We start from the raw sequence: 17089 nt of genomic DNA, 5'->3' as shown, positions 1-17089 counted from the left end.
TCCACATTTTACAACACCCCGCTCCCCTCAGTGCCACGTTCCCTCCCTGGCCCCCAGCCCTGCTCCTCCGCAGGACTCAATCAGCCTCCTCTGCCCTGCCCCAGGGGCTCCCGGGCTTCTCTCACCCGGCTCGTGTCCCTGGAGGGAGGCGGCGATCCAGGATCCGGGCTGGATCCTGTCCCCGCGGGGCTGGAGCGGGACAGAGCGGCAAAGCCTGCGGGGTGAGCCGGGATCGGCAGCGCGGGGTCAGGGACACGAGGCGTAGGCACTGTTGGTTAGCGTATGAGAATCCATGGTGTGGTTTTATTAGAAAACATTAAATTATGGCCTGGCAAAAGGAGACAAACCAGCTGGTACAAATGGTATTTTTTAAGGACACTGTGAAGCTCTCGGGTACAGCCCGTTGTCGTAATTTGCAATAAAATCCAGCACTATCCTCCAGCAGCCCTGTGAACACTGCGTGTGGCTGCCAGACACGCGCGGGAGTGCAGGGAATGACCTCGGGGCAGGATCCATCCCTGTGATCACTGTGGATGACTGTGACACCTGGAGCAGGATCCATTTCCATGAGCCCTGTGATCCCTGCCCGCAGCGACAGCGGGATGCTCGGGGAGTGAGAGCCGCGGGCTGACCCTGGATCAGCACTGGAGCATCCGACTCTCACCGGAGCGCAGCCCGGGCAGACCCCCGGGGGATCCCCGACAGATACTGGGCACATCCACGGGCAGATCGCGGGCAGATCCGGAGCAGATCCCCGGGGGGAGCCGCGGGTAAATCCCGCGCAGATCGCGGAGCAGACACCGACAGCACGCCCGGGCTGATCCCGTCCCACACCCGACAGGAGTGAGCCCCGCCGTGCGCCTCCCGACAGGCAGCAGCGCGGACAGCCCCGGCGGGGCGGGGAGCTGGAGGCAGGCACCGCGCGGGGCAGCCCCGGCCCGCGCGCCGCCGTATATAAGCGTTGCGGGGTCCTCGGGCGCGGTCCTGTCACGCTCGCACGGGGACGAGGCCGCGGCGGCGATGGCGGATTTCGATCCCTACGACGACCGGGCCTACAGCAGCTTCGGCGGCGGCCGCGGGTGAGCGGGGCCGGGGGCAGCGCTTGGGGCTCCCCCCGTGGCTGGGACGGCAGCGGGGAGCAGCGGACCCGGCCGCGCGGCCTGGCCTGCTCCGCTCGGCGGGGATGGCGGGCGGGGGTTGCGGGACGGGAGCGCCGCCTCTGGGAACTGTTTGGGCTCGTTCTGCCCCCCGCCCGCCGTCCCACGGGGCGGGGGGGTGCCCTTCCGCTGCCCCGCTTTGTGCGCTGGGGCGGGGGCTGCGCTCCTGGGGGTCCCGGCCGTGCCCGCGCTGCTCCGGCCGGCGCCGCAGGATCCGGGGCCGGGCGGCTCGGGAGCGCTGGGAAGGGGCGGGAGGAAGGAGGTGTCGCTGTTCCCGCCGTCCCGGAGGCGAGTGGAGGGGGGATTTAGGGAGGTGCTGGGCCAGAGCCAAGGAAGGCAGTGAGGAGCTGTGCGGGGCCGGGATGGGCGGAGGGAACGTCCCCGAAGGACTGAGCGGGGCCCAAGGCCGCTGTGCTGGCGGGATGAGGCGCCCCCGGGAGCGGGCAGCGTTGTGGTGCCTGCGGCGGGAGGAAATGGGAGCCCTTTGTGGTGGCTCCGCACGAGTAGCGCCGGCAGCCGCGGTCCTGCGTTATCCGGGGCTCCGGGTGCTGACTGCAAATCCCTGATCCTGAGGAATCGGGCTTGTCTCGTCTCTTTGCTGAAGAGTGTTTAGGGGAGGAGCTACAGAGACAATAACCCGTAATTAGAAGTTTGTGTTAAATCAAGCTAGGAAGGTGCAATCAAACAGTTGAATTTTCTGGAGGCTGGTGCTGTTACAAGTTTCTCTGAAATAAAACAGTAGGTATAAATCTGTGGAATAAACTTCTTTGTGAGCAAATCTTCCCAAGATATAATCTGTATAATCTAATCTTCCAGGGTGTATTTCCTGATCAAAAGTGTGTTCGTGTCGTTTTCTGCTCTTAGATAAATAACTTGGTTTCATTTCAGACTCTTTAGGCAGCAGGGAGGAGCTCCTGGAGTTAGAACAGCAGTAAGTTTTTTTTGTCTTTGGAAGGACTCTGACACTTGAAGCTTTTCAAGCTGATTGCACTGATACCCTTTATGTCTAATTCAGAGATGTCCCAGAGCAAACAGATGATGTAGCCACTCGCATTCCTGTTATTTTTTAAATTCTGTAACAGAATAGCCTTGCCAGCAGCCTAAAGTGATACTTGACTCTTTATAAGCTCAGATATTGCTGCACACTGTATCTAGTCAGTGCAGGCATATTCTGTGAAGTAATAAAATGCCAGGTAAAATATTATTCAGGTTCCTGTAAGAGAACTGAAATTTGCTGTCAGGGAAGATGTGGATCCTTGCTTGGTAAACTAAAGGCATCCTGCAAATCAGTAGATGTCTTTACAGGTAAGAAAATGTACTTATTCTAATTTTTGCCTGCAGTTCTAAACATCAGATATTACTAATATTAGAGTCCAATGTATACTTCTATCTAATTTATTGTTATCACTATTAAGTTACTAATAGCTAACTCAGAGTTTACTCTCTGTGTACGTTGTATGAAGTCCTGTAATATATGAAGTGTAGTGAAAACATGACTGTTCTTGAAGGTTCTGCTTAAAGAATCCCATGTTAATTTTAATTTAGGCACTGTAGGAACAGTATAACATCAACTGAGGTGTAGTAGTTTTTGTTGAAGTTGCATTTTGCATGACCTTTGGTGTATATAGTGAGTGAGCACAGGATTTCAGTGTGACAGATGGGAAATCAGTGCCCAACAGGTTCTGACATATGGAAGTTATCTGCCTCTTTCTTGTAATCATCAAAATAATGGTGGAAGAGCATCAAGATATGACTGGTGTGATGAGATGGGATTTGCTACACCTGAGATGTTCAGTTATGCACTGACTAAAAGCTGAATCATAACATTTGGGGATATTATGAAATCACTTTAAAAAGTCACTTTATTCCTGGTGAAGACTGTGATGCTGACATAAATGACAAAAGGCTTACTGTAAGCTTTTTAGAAAGTATTTTGGAGCCCAAAATGTGACAGAAAAACCTGTAGGTAAGTATACCAAGGCCTAGTTGAAACTGAAACTGTCTGTAGAGCTTCTCAGAGTTGAACGAAGGGGACTGTTTACCACTCCTAACTCACTGCTAGGTTGTTTATTTAGGTGTGGCTTGAAGTGCTGGGCACCCTGCTAAAGGTTCAGATTCACCTGCTGGAGTGCTGCACAGTTCAGTGAAAATGGGAGTTGGTCCTTGTGCTTCTGGCAGCTTGCATCCTCTGTCTTGCCCATCTAGCATTAAAAGTATCTCCTCATTTTTAGGTTTGGGTAAGCATTTTGCTGAAGACATCTGATACTTACTCCAGACGTGTCCTGGGTTGCTGGAATAAATTGGGTTTGAATTTGGTGTAGTGGTCCTGGGGGGTTGGCACTGTCACCCTGCTAATCCTTGTGCTGCCCAGAAGAGCTCAGGTGTCAAACCCAGGGTAGGCCATTGTCTCTGTGCTGTGCAAAAGGCAAATCTTGAGCTTTGATCTCTAGGGAAAGGCTCTTTAACTCAGATACTGGCTTTCAAAATAGCCTTCATTTTGAACTTCTGGCTGATCTTTTCTGGAGACCTAACTAAACTTTGCAAAAGAGTAGCTTCAAAATGGGAGTTGTTTTCTACCCAATATGGCCAAAGTAATTAACTCAGCCCACTAAAGTTAAATTATGGGGCTGTTGTTAGAAGCAAGCTTTCCTCTTCAGCTTTCTGCTTTGGTTTTCTGACAAGGAAATCAAGTCATGTCTTTCAGATTCTCACAGTAAGATGACATAATAATTATTATTACCTAATTGTGTCTAAGCAGAAATTTAGAGTGGGAAGTGCAGATATTCATTCAATCATTTGCCTAATTCAGATGTGTTTTCAATTATTTTTTTACTTTTGTCCTACTTTGTTGCAAATGAGAGAATCTTCTTCCAATCTCATTGTTTAGTTACTGAAGTCAGCCCTTTTATTTTACTATTTCAGTGTTGGAAAAAATGTAGGGAAGTACAGAAACAGTTTCTTTTTCTGTTGCTGTACCTGAGTTCCATAAGAAACTTGGTTTGAAACTCAGTTATTGACCATGCCTGTTCTTCAAATGGAAACTAAATACCAAAGGTATAGTTATATATTTGATAACCAAAGTCTTAATAGCAAATTGGAGAAGCCTATTTAATTTTCTGGCTTTAAAATCAGTCTGGATTGCACAATAGGGCATGGATTTCCACACATGCAGCCCGTGGTAGAAAGGAGGTTTGTCTGTAGCACAGAAAATCCTTTTGGGAATTGAGAATGTGGTTTTAGAAGTGGCTCAAATGGAGCTGATGGAAGTGGTAGTTCCAGCCCTTGTTCCCCTTCTCATTCCTAGCTGGCAAAGTGCTCTTTGCAGCTGTCCTGACACCTTGTTGGTCTGGCCATGGACTCAACTCCAGGCTGGTTTTTTAGGTGACTGGCAGCTCAGGGAATGTCCTGAGCATCTGTACAAGGAGAGAATGCTCCTTTGGAACTCAATTCTGATCTTCCTGGAGGACGTAAACATAAGGATTTTCTTTCTTGGATGCAAGTTAAATGTATGGTATGTTAATAGCTGTTCCTAATGCTGTAAATGATAAATGAGGACAAAGGCATGGAACTGATTCTATGTATTTTGGGATTATTTAGAACAGCAACTCTGCTTTCTTGGAGTTCTTCCTTAAAACTCAGCCTTCTGACTAAAGTAATTTAAAACTATTACAGCTTTACTTCTCCAGTATGTTTTTGACTTGTTAATGAGACAAAGGCAGATGAGGAATATTGTCAGAAATGCTAAAATGCAAACCTGGGTGGACGCTAATTAAAGATATGTAGATTGTGGTTCAAGTAGATTTAGCAGCATGTTGATAGTGTTGGTGACAAATGATTCTTGCATGGAGCTGCTAAATAAGGCACAAATGACAGGCTCACCTAGAGAGCTAAGGAATCTTATTCAAGCTTGATGTATTATCTGATTCATTAGTAGTAAAATATTTATTCTTGAATGAAAAAAATACTGTCAAGGACCTTGCTTGCCCAATGGATTTTTTTGACTGCGTTCAACCAGCCAGAATAAAAGGAAATGATAAAATGATTTGACCTTCTGGATTTTAGGAAGGACTCTGCAGCTATTTAATTGGTCCATGTCAGATTGGCAAATCCTGCTTTGGTACAGGTTGTGTTCCACCGTGGTTTTAAATGCACAGGGAGCCTCAGGGAAAGGGAACAGACACAAGCAAAGCCCAGTAGAAGGGAGGTGATAAAGGGAAGATGGACAGAGTAATAAGTAGATATTTCAGGTAAAGGTCAGAGGTTGCTTATGTGGGACAAATGGTGTTGGAACCAGTGGAATCCTATAGTCTACAAGTCTAGAAGCTTTGACCTCAGGTTGCCTTGTATGTACCTTGCTCTCTGTACAGAAATTCCAAGTTGGCTTCTGAAGATTGGGCTCTGCAGGAAGTTCACACAGATGTGTTACATTAGTAAAGAATTTAGCTGGTACAATTTAGTTCCTCAGCACACAGTGCCAAGAGTTTCACTGGTACTGAGGGACAAGACAGGAAAAGACCACCCAGTTTACCTCTGTAATTCACAAGACAAAAGGAGTAAGCATCCAGAGAGCATGTGATTTTTTTCTGCCTCAGAACCCCTTATTCAACCAAATTTATTTTGTGTTCAGTTCAAAACATTCCAGTCCAGATACTCAACAATTATGGCCACAGCTTCAGATTAGGGGAAGGTGTTTCTCTTAAGTTAAATGTTGCTGAGATAATTTGGGTTGTTGTGGAGTGGGTGTTGATAATATACTCTTTAGTTAAAAGCATTGGATCCAGCTTAATTTCCAGATAAGCTGACAAACCTGTGCCATACAAGTATTTCTTCATTGCCATAAATTATTCTTCACATCAATTCCAAGATGGGGGGTGTTTTAGAGGTAATGTTTTTGAGCAGGCGACATTAGAGATAACCTTAGGTTGCTTTCCTTAATGAATTGTGGGTTAAAAAGTTCATTCATCACTTCATTAATGAATTCACCTGGTAATGTGTTCATTTCCCACTGCAATACTGCATCAGGTAATACTGGGAAGGAGTTGAGCAGCACTTCAGGTGGCAGGTACAGGCAGAAGGACAGAAAAACTGAGCAAAGCTGTGGGAAAACGGACTTGCAGCTAAACCCAGCAGCTGGGCAGGGCCAGGGCTGCACCAAGGAGCAGCTGTGCTGTGCAGCTCCAGAGGCACCGTGCTTTTCCCAACAGGTCTCGTGGAGGTGGCCTTGGTTCCCGCAGAAATAAAGAGCTGCCAACAGAACCCCCTTTCACAGCTTATGTGGGAAATCTGCCCTTCAACACTGTCCAAGGAGACATAGATGCCATTTTCAAGGATCTCAGCATAAGGAGCGTACGACTAGTCAGAGACAAGGAAACAGACAAATTTAAAGGTGAGTGTTCAGAGCTCTTTGGAGGTAGATGAAAAATTAGTATGAAAAAAAGTCACTTGAAAAGGGAATTTCAGTCTAAAGCGCAGTTTTCTGCTTTTATGTTGACTTATGCATGTTTTCTTATTCACTGATAATGTGTAAGTGTATCATTTGAATGAGAGTCACTGTTTCATCATCCAGAGATACAGAGTAACCTGAGTGAGGAGGCAATATTTGCACTGACATAACAGAACTTTCTCAAACCTGGTCTGGTATGAATTCTACCAGAGCTGACCCACTTACTCAATACTTAAGGTCATAGGATTTAATTCTTTTACATCAGAAGATTCTCATTGCTCCAGCTCTTGTCTTTTTTTAGTAGACAGGGAGAAAAGGCAAGTAGATAACCCATTCAGACAGTTGTTTTAGAGGATGCAAATTCAACTGCTATGGGAATTGTTTGCAGAAAATGGACTATATTTGTGAGTTACTTTAAGGGATGGAAAAGGCTTACCTTGGATAACAGAGGGCCTTTGAAAAGGAGTAAATCCACTAAATGATGTGATGACACAAAATCACACTGCTGACCACATAGGTATTTAAATTTATTTAAAAACTCTAAGAATGAAGTGTCAATATTCAGCTGAATAGCTGTCTGAAGGCATAGATCAGAGCTAATCTATAATGAGAACTCTGTGAAAAAGAGAATTAGGCTCTTGGCATTCACAGTGCCCAGAGGTCTGTTTCAGGATTTGCCCCATCATTAACAGGTGCAGGTAGATGTGTTCATTGTTGATGATGATTGGTTTCTGCGCCATGTGCATCTTGTATGTGCTCATCACAACTCATGTTTAAAAGAGAAGGAAGCATTAGCAGGCATGCAGGAGGAGTAGCCTCTTACAGAGTCCTTTTAAAGCACTGTTAACTTGAGATTTGTTTCTTACAGGATTTTGTTACGTAGAGTTCGATGAGGTGGAGTCACTCAAGGAAGCTCTTACATACGATGGTGCAGTAAGTACACTTGCAATTAATTTGTGAAATCAAAGACAAGCAGAAGTCTCTCACTCTTTGGCAGCCCTTTTGATACATCCTGAACAGACTCTCCCCTTGATTTAACAGCTTTTGGGTGACCGGTCACTCCGAGTGGACATAGCAGAAGGCAGGAAACAGGATAAAGGTGGCTTTGGCTTCAGAAAAGGTGGCGGGCCTGATGACAGAGGTGACTTCCATTTTTCTAAGTAGTTTCTTAAATATGATGGTTGTAGTTATGGCTTCTGGTGCTGACTAATGCTGAGACAAGGCATGCAAGTGAACATGAAGATGATATTGAAAGGTGAAATTTTGTATGTAAATATGTATGTGTTTCTAACCAGCTGCTGCTGCTGCTCCTGAGGTGTCTGAAATTTAGCTGTGCTTTGTGTCCAAAGGCTGGATGTGTTGTCACTCCTAACCCAGGAAGTGAGACCAATACCCCTCCTAATGTGTTGTGTCTTGCAGAGGACAGTCATAAGCCCAGCAGTCTGATCTGCTACTATTTTATGATGATGTATGAAAAGTGAGTAAGCACGTGTAGACAAGAGCTAATTTTGGAGTATGTCTCTTGTTCCAGTGTAAAAACATTCTTGCCTGTAGTTGAAGGTTGGTTGAATCAGACTCACCAGAGGTTTCCACTCAATGTGTACTAAAGAAACTTTTCTGGCCACTCATTATTGGTTAACTTAAACTGACTGTTTGTTCCTGTGCAATGGAACTTGGTTGTACCAAAAGAAAAGGATTTTCCAGCAGCATAACTTTGAATATTGAAGGACTGAAACATTGGTTTGGTATTCCCTTGCTCAGTCTTTCCCACAGCTTCAGACTTGAACACAATTGTGGCTTTTTTCCTAGGAATGGGAGGAGGTTCCAGAGAATCCAGAGGAGGTGGATGGGATTCCAGAGATGACTTCAATTCTGGTATCAGTATTAACACTTATACAGAAAGGAAGCCTAAAAGGCACTGAAATGTTCTCATTTTCATTTGTCACCATGACTGGTTTGATTGAATATTCTGTATGTACCAACTTTGGACATCCTGCAGCTGTAATGAGATTCCTCATGGGGAATCTTCTGTTGCCTTGAGAGCAAATAGAATAATGTCTCCATAGAAGATTCTATGAAATGGCCATAAATGACAGAATTCTTGTCCAGATGTAGCCTATGAGTGACTGTTTTAAGCATTTATCAAGCATACAACTAAGTAAATTTCTGAATAGTAGCAGAAACAGACAGATCATGCAGGAAGGCTGATATTCTGTCAGAGCAGAGGCTTTCATCTTCTCAAGGAGATGTGATGTCATTATATGTGTGTCCCTGAAGTAACTGACTTCTCCAAAGTCAGGTTAGTGTTCCAAAGCACTTGTAAATGCAAAATGTTCCTGAGCTTTCAGACCTGTTTTGGTAATGCAGCTGCAGCAAGGGACTGAGCTTGCTGAGTGGAGGCAGTGACAGAGCCACTGGGTTTGCTCTTAACTTCCAGTCAGTTCCAGCTATTAGAATGCAGGGTGGCATTACACAATTGCTTTTGTCCTCTGAACTCACGGGTTTGGTCCATTTTCTGATGGAGAGATGTTGGCAAGTACAACTTTGCAATGTCTGGTCTCTGCGTGAGTGGAATGAAGGATGCAGGAGAAGCAAAGTGTGCCCTTGTCCCCAGCATGGATTGGAGCATGGTGCTGGAGAGAGGAGCTTGCTGCAGTGCTGTGCTTAACCTGCCTTTGGAGCTAAGCATTCTGTGTCACAGCTTCATACCTTCCTTGGCAGCTTCTCCAAATGTGGATGCATTTCAGCCTGTTAAATGCTGGATGAGTGATTCGTGAGCCAAAAGTTTAGCATTTCAGTCTTAGCTGCTACAAAAGCTTTTCTTCTCAGGTTGTACAGCCTTGCTCTAGATCAAGTCTTTAAAGATGGCTTGTTTGGCACTGAAGTAAGTAAGGGACAGCTCTGCAACTCCACCAAATACTGAAGTGGAAAGGAAAATCTCATTTGGGAACCAAACAACTTTCTCTTCCAGGCAGATTCTGAAAATCTGAGTGTATTCTGTATGCTGATAGCCTGAAGTATTCTCCTCCCACTCCCAGGCAGTGGGGGCTTGGACAGATACTCAAGGGTAATCACTGGTACAGACTGGAACTCTGGTCAGTGACAGATAGTTCTTGATTTACTTCTTTTTTGTTATACATAAACTGAAGAAATGCAGTCAATTTAAAGTCTGGGGTTTTTTTTTAAATTATATTTTATTTTTCCCCAGCTCTTTAATTAATTTAGTAAATGCCTGGCCAGTTTATAGTACAGCTAAGCAGCCCTGGGGCTTTATTCTGTTTTATAAGTGCATTTCACTACTGCCCAGCTATTTTCCAGTTTGCTCCTGTGGATTTCATGCTAGGGCTGTAGCCAGTGTGATGATCTGGCTATGGAAGTACTCTGAGTACTGTCTGAGTACTACTCTGTAGTGCTGTCTCTCAACTCAACTAATGTTGTTAACAACCTCAAGTTGCAGCCAAGGTTCATATTTTAAACTTGACCCACTCTCCAACACACCAATAAACCTCTAAGTGGATAAAGCACTTTCTGAACTTGGCATAGTACCTTGGTTTCAAATGGAACCCGAACAGCTCCTCCAGAAGGTGCTAGAGCTCTGTGAAACAATCTGTCTGCAGACAAAGGCTCTCAGCGAACCACCTTGGACTGACAGTGGTGACTAGCAAGGTTTTCCAGTCATCCAGATAAATCTAGATTAAATACATTGCAAAAGGTGCTCTTTAAATTCACTGTCTTCCATCTTCAGGATTCAAAGATGATGACTTCCTGGGAGGTCGGGGTAGAGGAACCCGCCCTGGAGACCGGCGGCCGCCAGGTGCCTCCATGGGGAGCGGTGGCACTGGTCGCTTCAGAGATGGGCCTCCCCTCCGTGGCTCTTCCATGGACTTCAGAGAGCCAACAGAAGGTAAACTCCTCCCTTTGGTGTGTGCCTTGCTCTTCCTCCTCAAAGGAGACTCCTGGTTTTGTTGTCAGTTGAAGCTCCTGCCCTTCCCAGGCAGATCTCACAAGTGCAGTGTTTTCCCTTGCAGAGGAGCGAGCACAGCGACCCCGGCTCCAGCTCAAACCTCGAACAGTCGATACTCCCCTCAATCAAGTAGCCAATCCAAACTCTGCCATCTTCGGAGGAGCCAAGCCCCGGGAGGAAGTAGTAAAAGAACACGACTGAGTTTGGGGTTGAGAGGGAATGGGGAGGCGGGAGAAAAAGCAAGACAGTACAGAGTGACTAGCTCTGCTGGAATGTCAACCCTGCAGTTTACCATTCCTGCCATCTGGTATTTGTCCTCTTTGAAACCGAAAACACAGAGCTTGTGAATGCATGTCAGCTGTTAACAAGTGGTTTTTAGTACGTTCTTGGCTTTGCTGTATCTAGTGCCTGCTTTGTGCTGAGTTTCCCTCTTCTGTTTCCTTCCAAGCAGCACAGTTGCCAGTAGATAAGGCAGTGTGGCTGCTTCCACAAGTGTGGAGGTCTCTGGACAAAGGTGCTGCTTCACTTCTTCCTTTCTGGGTTTGTTTTACTTTAGAAGCACAGGTTAGACTTAGTTATTTCCCTGTATTGTTTCCTTTTACTTCCTCAGTGTTCCTCTTCTGACTTGCATGTCTCGTTCTGTATTGCTGTGGCTCTGAAGAGGAAAACTGAAGAGTCCAGATGAGTTGAACAGAAATTTACAGTTCTAACCAAGTAGTGAAGTACCATTTATGACAATTGGTGATAGTCACTGTTCACAGCAGAGCCCCTTATGAAACTAAAGGGGGCAGCTGCCCTTTCACATGGGTTGCCAGGAAGGATCAATTTAATGGATGCCTTGCCTGGCAAGCCTGGTGAAGAGCTGGTGGAATCAGTATGGATAAAGCCTCTGTCAGCAGCCTCTTCCTGCTGGCTCTTGACTTCCAAATGGTATGATGCTACTACAACTCTGAGCTCAAGGTTAGTGCTGCAAAGCCATGCCTGTTTGAGCACAACTGCTCACTGGCTCTTTCTGCTTACTTTTTTGGGTTTTACATGTTTGGTAAATTTTTAAATGAAGTTTCTACAAATAAAATTGACTTTTTTATTTTTGTTGAAGGAGTGTATACTTTGCCATGCAGTATTTGATCGTCACTATCCCCTGTATTTCTTTGCCCAGCTGGGTACAGTTTTAGGACCTCAGCTTTCAGAATACCTTGAAAATGGGCAGATTAGAAATCTTTCTGCTATAGATTCTCGTGTAGAAGTTTGGGTAAAAAGCATCTCTTGTTACTACACCTCTCTTCCCTTGAAATGTTTCTTGTCAGTGTTGTGTGGGAGGAGGGAGGGGAGGCTGAAGCAAAAGGAGAGATCATTAATTTTTAAAACCAAAACCTGGTTCTACCACACTGAAGTTTGGACATGTCCAGTGTATGGGAAAAGCTTGGGCCCCCATTGCCAGTGCTGAGAGCCTTCAGATAAACCAGCCAGCACCCCAGAGTACTTACAAGAGGAGGTTGGAAGCACGGCTGCCCCACTACCAGCACCACTGCTAGTGATGAATTTCTTCCCTAAGGTTCCCATTGTAAGTCAGAGTCCCAGCAATTTACAGAACTATTCTTTCCTTCTTTCTGCCTTTCACTTAATCTGCTTCTGAGATAAGAACCATTTGTCTAACACTAATACTTAATTTAAGACAGACATGCATTTGTGTGGTTGTATTCCAGACCAATAATTGATCTATTTACATCTTCAATGTGGAAAAGATTTTAAGAACAAATTCCCATATAAAAAAAAACTCACTTCTAGTCAAGACAGTTGACTTTTAAATGTAAAAACAAAGGAAAAAAAAAAGAATTCCAAACACTTAGCACATTCTGCTTCATAACAAAATAAATTTATGGATATGGTATTTTGTGAATGATCTTTTAAATAAAAGAAAACATTAAGTAATATTTAACATTGGTCTTTATTTGAGTCTACTCTACCATGTTTTTCCCCCCCTGAGTTTTCAAATATTGTGTTAATTTGTCCCATTCTGATACAAAATAAGGGGGGGAAGAGGAAAAGATAAAGGGGAGGAATCTAATCTAAAGAGTGCTGGAACAGTGAAGTAAAAATTAATTATGGGTGGAAATGAGCCCAACTTCTTTGTCCTGTGACTTCAGTGTCACTTGAGTGCATTGCTAAGGCTGCCAGGTGGGATTTGGAATTCCTGCAGTGTGCAGGTCTGCAGCTGACCAGGCTGTGCTCCTCCAGGTGGGTGCTGCTGCCCTGTGCCAGCACCAGGCAGGCTGTGTCCTTCCAGTGCGAGTGCTGAGACAGTGAATGGATCAGCTGCTGGTGTTCTGCCAACTTCCTCCAGCCTTTTCCAGCTGCCCCATTTCCCAGGAGCCCTCCTGGTTAAGGAGGCTGCTGCCCTGGGGCTGTGGCTGTGCTTTAATGCACTGCAGGGGAAGCTGAACGAGGTAGAGCAGTGTTTTTATTGAGGAAATGAGCTCTGACCTCCCTGCTGGTTTTACAGCTTTCCATAGCCTGAAAGGATGGAAAGTGTTCCTGCTTCCAGCTACTCAGTCCATCCTCTCTTTAGAGCTGCTCTTGGCACAGCTCGAGCAGAGTCCCAGTCCTGGGCTGGGGCTGGGTGTGGCAGCCCCTGCCTGTCCTGCCTGTCACCCTCAGGAGTGTGGAAGAGCAGGGCTGGGTGAGAGCTGGTCCCCTGCAGCTCTTGCCACACTTACCCACAGCTGCTCTGTCAAACTGGTGCTGCTGGAAGCAGGGATTTCGTCACTGCATGGGGAAAAGGATCCCTGATGAGTGAGAGAGGTGGCAAATGGGTCATCTTAGGTCCAGATGACTTTTTCTGTATCTGCTCATACTGCTTTGGTTAAGGGTTCCCCACTAGTGAATGCAGCCTGATCCAAAATCATTGTGTCATCTTTCTTTTTTTTTCAGTAGTTTTTCATTTGCAAACATTCATGCATTGCCTGGTTTCTTTGGAGCGTTCCACACTGTGCTTCCTACGTGGCTCAGGGTCAGACTCCTCCAGTCCTTTTTCTTTCCCTTCTTCAAAAATTCAGTGGATGAACATTTTCCTGTACAGAAGCTTATCAAACCAGTTTTTGTTTAACAGTTAATTATATTAAATATATGGATGTGGCATTTAAGTTTTGTAGGAGAAAGCAAGATTATTTTCTTCCCATCCTACCAGGAAATGCTGTAGAGGTTTAACCTGTGGTGCTTAACTTTATCTGCTGCTTAAAGCTAAGCCTGGCATGGCAAAGCTCAGACTGAGGAGGTACCAGCAGTGTAGCAAATGGATCATTCACTTTGTGGCTATTCATGCTCTCACTGAGTTATTTCTGGTAGCTGTGCAGTGCTTTCTTCCAGCTTAAACTTAGAAAAATAAACAAAACTGAAGGTAGGAAGGCACCAGGCAGGTTTTGGAACTGAAGCCGAGTTTGCTTTGCTACTGTAGAAGTGCTTTGCCATGTTACTCCAGTTTGGCTGTAAGTGGGGAAGGTGGGAGTCTGGAAGAGCTGCTGGACCCTGCAGCAGTGGACAGTAGCATTTAATGTACTGTAAAACTCTGCTGTCAACCAGCAAAAAATAACCCCCACTGAACTCCTGAGCCCAGGAATGCCCTTGGGAGAGCTCATCCCAGTCCTCAGGGCAGCACCCAGTGCTGGCACGGGTGTGTTGCTGACTCACTGGGCTGTGCAAGCCTGGAGCAACTTCTGAGGGGGCTCTTTGTGCTCTTTGTGGCTGTCAGGGTTGTTCTGGTGGCTGAAGAAGGAGGAGTGTTCACACACTCCAGTAATGGGCTGGTGATGGTACAGTCACATTAAATTCGTGCCCTCAAGTGTGGCTTACTGCCCTTCCTAAAGCAGCAACAACTTGCTCACCAGTCTGCTCTGAATCTCCTGTGCTGACTGAATTTCTGATTTTCTCCAGGTGTCCCAGGGCTGATGATGATTGTGGCCAAGCTTGCTGTCTCAGGGCAGTTTTGGATAATACTGATACTTCTAACTTAAGAACACTGTTATAGTTTCAATCCTGACTTTAGTACATAGTCTAGTAGAAGCATTTGCTACCTGTAGTACTGGCTGCTGACTTGTCTTCAGGAAAGCTGCTAAAACTGTGAGAATTTTAGAGCAAATCCTGTAATATTGCAACCCTTCCTCTTTGTAGGAAAGATTTAATACTAAAGCCAGCAAATTTTGGAATATATGTGCAACCTCTTCAACCAGAGAGTGCTGGCATGTTGCAGCTTGCAGAGCAGCCCTTGTCCTGCTGCCTGCTTTGGACAAATCTGCTTGGAGTGACTTTGCTGGAAACCCCCTGTTCCCCTGGGTGTGTTCTGGACACAGGCTCTGTGTGTCAGGTGGCTCCAAGGCACAGTCACAGGTTTTCTGTGCCAACCCCATCCCCTCTCTGTGCACAGAAGCTGTCTGGTGGTTATTTGCACTCACAGCAAGAGCAGGGGAGAGGAGCTGTTAACACTGAGCATCTTGAAATCTGTGTTAAGCTGATGTTTTACATTCTGATGGTTTGTGTTTCACTACCAGTGGAGTGCAAAGGCTCTGCAGGAAAGGGACTGCTTGCCTATTCCAGCATATTCTAGTGTAGAATATCCAGTTACCTTTGTACTTCTCAAGGGCTTCCCTGGGATGGATTCTCGGGATGCAATTTAGTTGGTGTTGCTTGTCTTTTTAGAAAGGGGAGTTTCTGTGACTGACAAAGAATTTGATTTCTAGCTGAGAGTGGAATTTTCTCATCTCCTTCCTCTCAAATGTCTCTTACCCACTGCAGGAATGAAGTATATTATAAGTGGCAGAGAGACATCTTTTATTTGGTGCATACATTTTATTTATATAATCTGTAATTCATTCTGTTGTTTGTGATAGCACTTGCTGTAGCAGTATTAAACCAAACTGAATAGAAGCATTTAGGATGGTGTAATCATATTTTTGACCCTGCTTGCTGAAAGGCTTTAATCCTTCAGTGCCAGACACTTGACTCTGAAGCCTGATGCACATTAGTAATAGCAATACCTTGATGGCATTCTATGTTCAGCCCCTCTCCTGTGCATTAGGGCCTGCAGGGAAGCTCTGCTGTTCTCCTGTGTGTGCTCACAGGAGCCCAAGGGGGACACAAGACACGAGCCATTAGGTTCTGGTGGTGTCTCGGTGGGCACATGGTGTCAGAATTATTAGATCTGAAATTGTGTTCCTCGTCTCACTGTACCTGTTTGAATAAATCTGAAGCATTTTCTGGTTCCCTTTTCCAACTCTGTTCTTCTGTGCCATCACCTGCTCAGCAGCAGGTTCAGTGTGACATCAATTTCCCTCATTTCTGTCCCCTCTGCAGCAAAGTGCATCCAAGGGCTTCGAGGACTTTCAGCACTGTTACAGGAACAACCCTCTCACCTGTGTGCTCACCAATTCCTGTGTAAAGCTCTAGAGTATCCCAGGGTTGATGTTTTTGGGATGTTAGTGCTGGGAATGCTACCACCACCTTTCTGCCCAGTAGGTTTCAGCCAGGTTAGTGTTCCCTGTGGTCAGGATTTGCCTCCTACCACGAGATTGTTTTGTTCATGTCACCGTGCTCCCGAGATCTGCCTCTTTCTTTTAAATAAACCAAAAACTCACAAAGTACCTCTATAAACCCCTGCAAAATCTGTACTGTAACAAATCTGTATAATTTGTATTGCTGTATAAAAATTCAAATAAAAGCATTCAAACCTTCTAGGTTTTTGTCTTCAAATTTAAGGATTATTGTGTCCACGAGGATGAACTCAGCGGGATAAGAAAGGGAAGCTTTGTACCAGAGGGATGTTTGGGATTACTCTTTGCAAAGTTTGCTTGGCCAAAGTTTTGTGAAGCACCCAGGCATCCTGGCTGTGAGATGACTTTCCACTGGGTAGCAGCATTTATTTTCCTTCAGCAGGAACGGAGCCACTTTCAGTTTCAGCTCAGAGAGAGCACACGTGCAGCTGGGGCAGGGGAGGAGGCAGCACTTCCCCTTTGCCTGGGAAGAGCTCATTCCACTCCAGCAGGGAGAAAAGTTTCTTGGTGAATACAAAACCATCCAGCGCTACTTCAGCACAGCAAAAAATTTCCTCCAAGATGTGGCTTGAGTTGAGCTGCTGTGAAAATGCTGCTAAACAAATGAAATGCACTGTAATCCCAGTTAGTGGCTGGGATGAGACACAAGCTCCTTCTGTCCCAGAGCAAGAGGGGCTGGATGCTGGTGCACAGCAATGCTTGGCTTGCAAGGCTGGTGAGCTTGGAGCTTGTTGGAGCTTAAAAAACATGTTGGAGCTTTCTCAAACCTTCCAGCTTGGGTGTGTTTGTGCAGAAGAAGGGGTTTAGATGATGCCTTGTTTTCCAGTCCTTGTTTCACTACTGATTTATGACCAGTGTTAGTCACAACAGCTGATTCAAGCAAAGTCAGGTGGTCTTTGAGCAGCCCTCACCTTTATTTGAAAGAATGTAGATCAGCTCTCAGGACATTTGGCTTCCCAGGGCCAGGTAAGCTGAGCCCAGT

At 45.6% G+C, this 17089-nt stretch overlaps 1 protein-coding gene across 2 annotated transcripts; it reads left to right on the top strand.

Annotated features, from left to right (window-relative positions):
• Positions 1 to 966: 966 nt before the first annotated feature.
• EIF4H (eukaryotic translation initiation factor 4H) lies at positions 967 to 16290 on the top strand. 2 transcript variants are annotated; one of them, XM_066563217.1, is made up of 7 exons: positions 967 to 1079; positions 6362 to 6543; positions 7469 to 7533; positions 7642 to 7741; positions 8410 to 8475; positions 10346 to 10504; positions 10629 to 16290. In XM_066563217.1, exons 1-7 carry the CDS (start codon positions 1021 to 1023, stop codon positions 10763 to 10765), a joined length of 768 nt encoding a protein of 255 aa, XP_066419314.1. In that variant the 5' UTR covers positions 967 to 1020; the 3' UTR covers positions 10766 to 16290. The 2 variants fall into 2 exon arrangements, with proteins under 2 accessions (XP_066419314.1, XP_066419315.1); XM_066563218.1 differs by lacking the exon at positions 8410 to 8475.
• The last annotated feature ends 799 nt before the right edge of the window (positions 16291 to 17089 follow it).

The sequence above is a fragment of the Molothrus aeneus genome, chromosome 20, assembly GCF_037042795.1.
Source record: "Molothrus aeneus isolate 106 chromosome 20, BPBGC_Maene_1.0, whole genome shotgun sequence".
In the NCBI taxonomy this organism is placed as follows: domain Eukaryota; kingdom Metazoa; phylum Chordata; class Aves; order Passeriformes; family Icteridae; genus Molothrus; species Molothrus aeneus.
Note: the sequence above shows the minus strand (reverse complement) of the source record. Positions and strands in the feature narration are given on the sequence as shown.